The 1,414-nt window shown below is 34.9% G+C and overlaps 1 protein-coding gene across 1 annotated transcript; it reads right to left on the bottom strand.

The window, feature by feature from the left end:
* Positions 1-258: 258 nt before the first annotated feature.
* Positions 259-585, bottom strand: LOC124894843 (DNA-directed RNA polymerases II, IV and V subunit 3-like; the record flags this gene model as incomplete). Its single annotated transcript, XM_047405364.1, has 1 exon — positions 259-585. A coding segment is annotated over exon 1 (327 nt), but the record flags the coding sequence as incomplete, so codon positions are not given.
* Positions 586-1,414: the final 829 nt, after the last annotated feature.

Genomic DNA, 1,414 nt, shown 5'->3' with positions numbered 1-1,414 from the left:
ATAGATAGATAGATAGATAGATAGATAGATAGATAGATAGATAGATAGATATATAGCATCCATCATCCATCTTCTTCTTCTTCTCCAAATTAAAAAATCCCCAAATTGAAAATTCCAATTCTAATTCCAAGTTGCTAATGAGTTTCGAACGATTAACAATGGCTGAAATTTCTTCTCCTTCTTCTTCCCCAATTCAATTCAACCATCGAATCTAATTATCGACCTCAAATCTAAGTGTCTGATCACTCAAACACTTACCCTCAAATAAAACTCAACTGAACAATACTCACATTGTCCATCACCATCACAAGCATCACAATCACACGAAAATCTCATACTCACAGCACGTTCACTCGTTAATGGTCTTAAACTTAAACGATGTGAAATAAACTCATCATTTAAGATGGAAGAATTCACTTCGATTTCTATGAGGTCAATTGCTATGGTTGGGACTTCGGCTATCATTATACGACGAAGTGTGTTAGCTATGCTGGAATCTGTGTCTCGGAGCTCGAATTTCATGAAGTCAGGTTTGACTTCGCGGATTTTGATATGGGGGAGACGTTGGTAAGAGACACTGTCCATTGTTGTTGTTGTTTGAGGATTGAGGTTGTTGTTGGTGTTTTGACGGTTTTAGTTTTGGGGGAAATTATATTAATACTGAGATAGAGGTTTTGTATTGTGTGGGTAGTGTATAGAGTTTAGGTGTGTGTGGCAGTGTATCAAGCAATCACCGCCGGAATTGCATCGCCGGCGATGAAATTGACGCAATTTCAATGTCGCACCTTGTCTGCTAAACAAGGTAAACATCAAGTTCAAAAAAAGGATAAAACTTTTCTGCACATATAATTGGATTCCACGATGCAGAAAAGTGTATCTATAATTGGACATTGAAAAATAAGAAAAAAAAATTGAGTTCATAACAATGGAGGTTTTGGACAACAATGGAGGTTTTGGATATTGAAGAAAAAAAAATTGAACTCATAACAATGGAGGTTTTGGACATCAATGGAGGTTTTGAATATTGAATAAGAAAGAAAAGAATTTAAATTAAAAAGAAAAAGAAAAATTTATGTAAATAATAAATTTAGTATTTTTTCGTATCATGCCGATGTGGCGCTAACGTGGCAAGCGCGTGTGCAACACCACACCACATGCAAGTGGTATAATGCTTTACAGGGTGTAAAAAGTTTCACTTTTTTATAGTTTAGGTGTGTAATAGGTCACTTATATAGTTTAGGTGTGAATTCGATTTTTCTTGTGTAGTTTGGGGTGGAAACGATGCCTCTTCCCTTGTAGAAACTAGAGTCTAGAAACATTCACGATTTTAAAGTTTTGAAAATTTTAATTTCTGTTAAAGGAAATTCTTAATTGGCTAGCTGTTTAAAGTTATAGCAATATGCACTACCAAAAA

Source organism: Capsicum annuum, unplaced genomic scaffold (assembly GCF_002878395.1).
Source record: "Capsicum annuum cultivar UCD-10X-F1 unplaced genomic scaffold, UCD10Xv1.1 ctg77968, whole genome shotgun sequence".
Classification (NCBI taxonomy): domain Eukaryota; kingdom Viridiplantae; phylum Streptophyta; class Magnoliopsida; order Solanales; family Solanaceae; genus Capsicum; species Capsicum annuum.
Note: the sequence above shows the minus strand (reverse complement) of the source record. Positions and strands in the feature narration are given on the sequence as shown.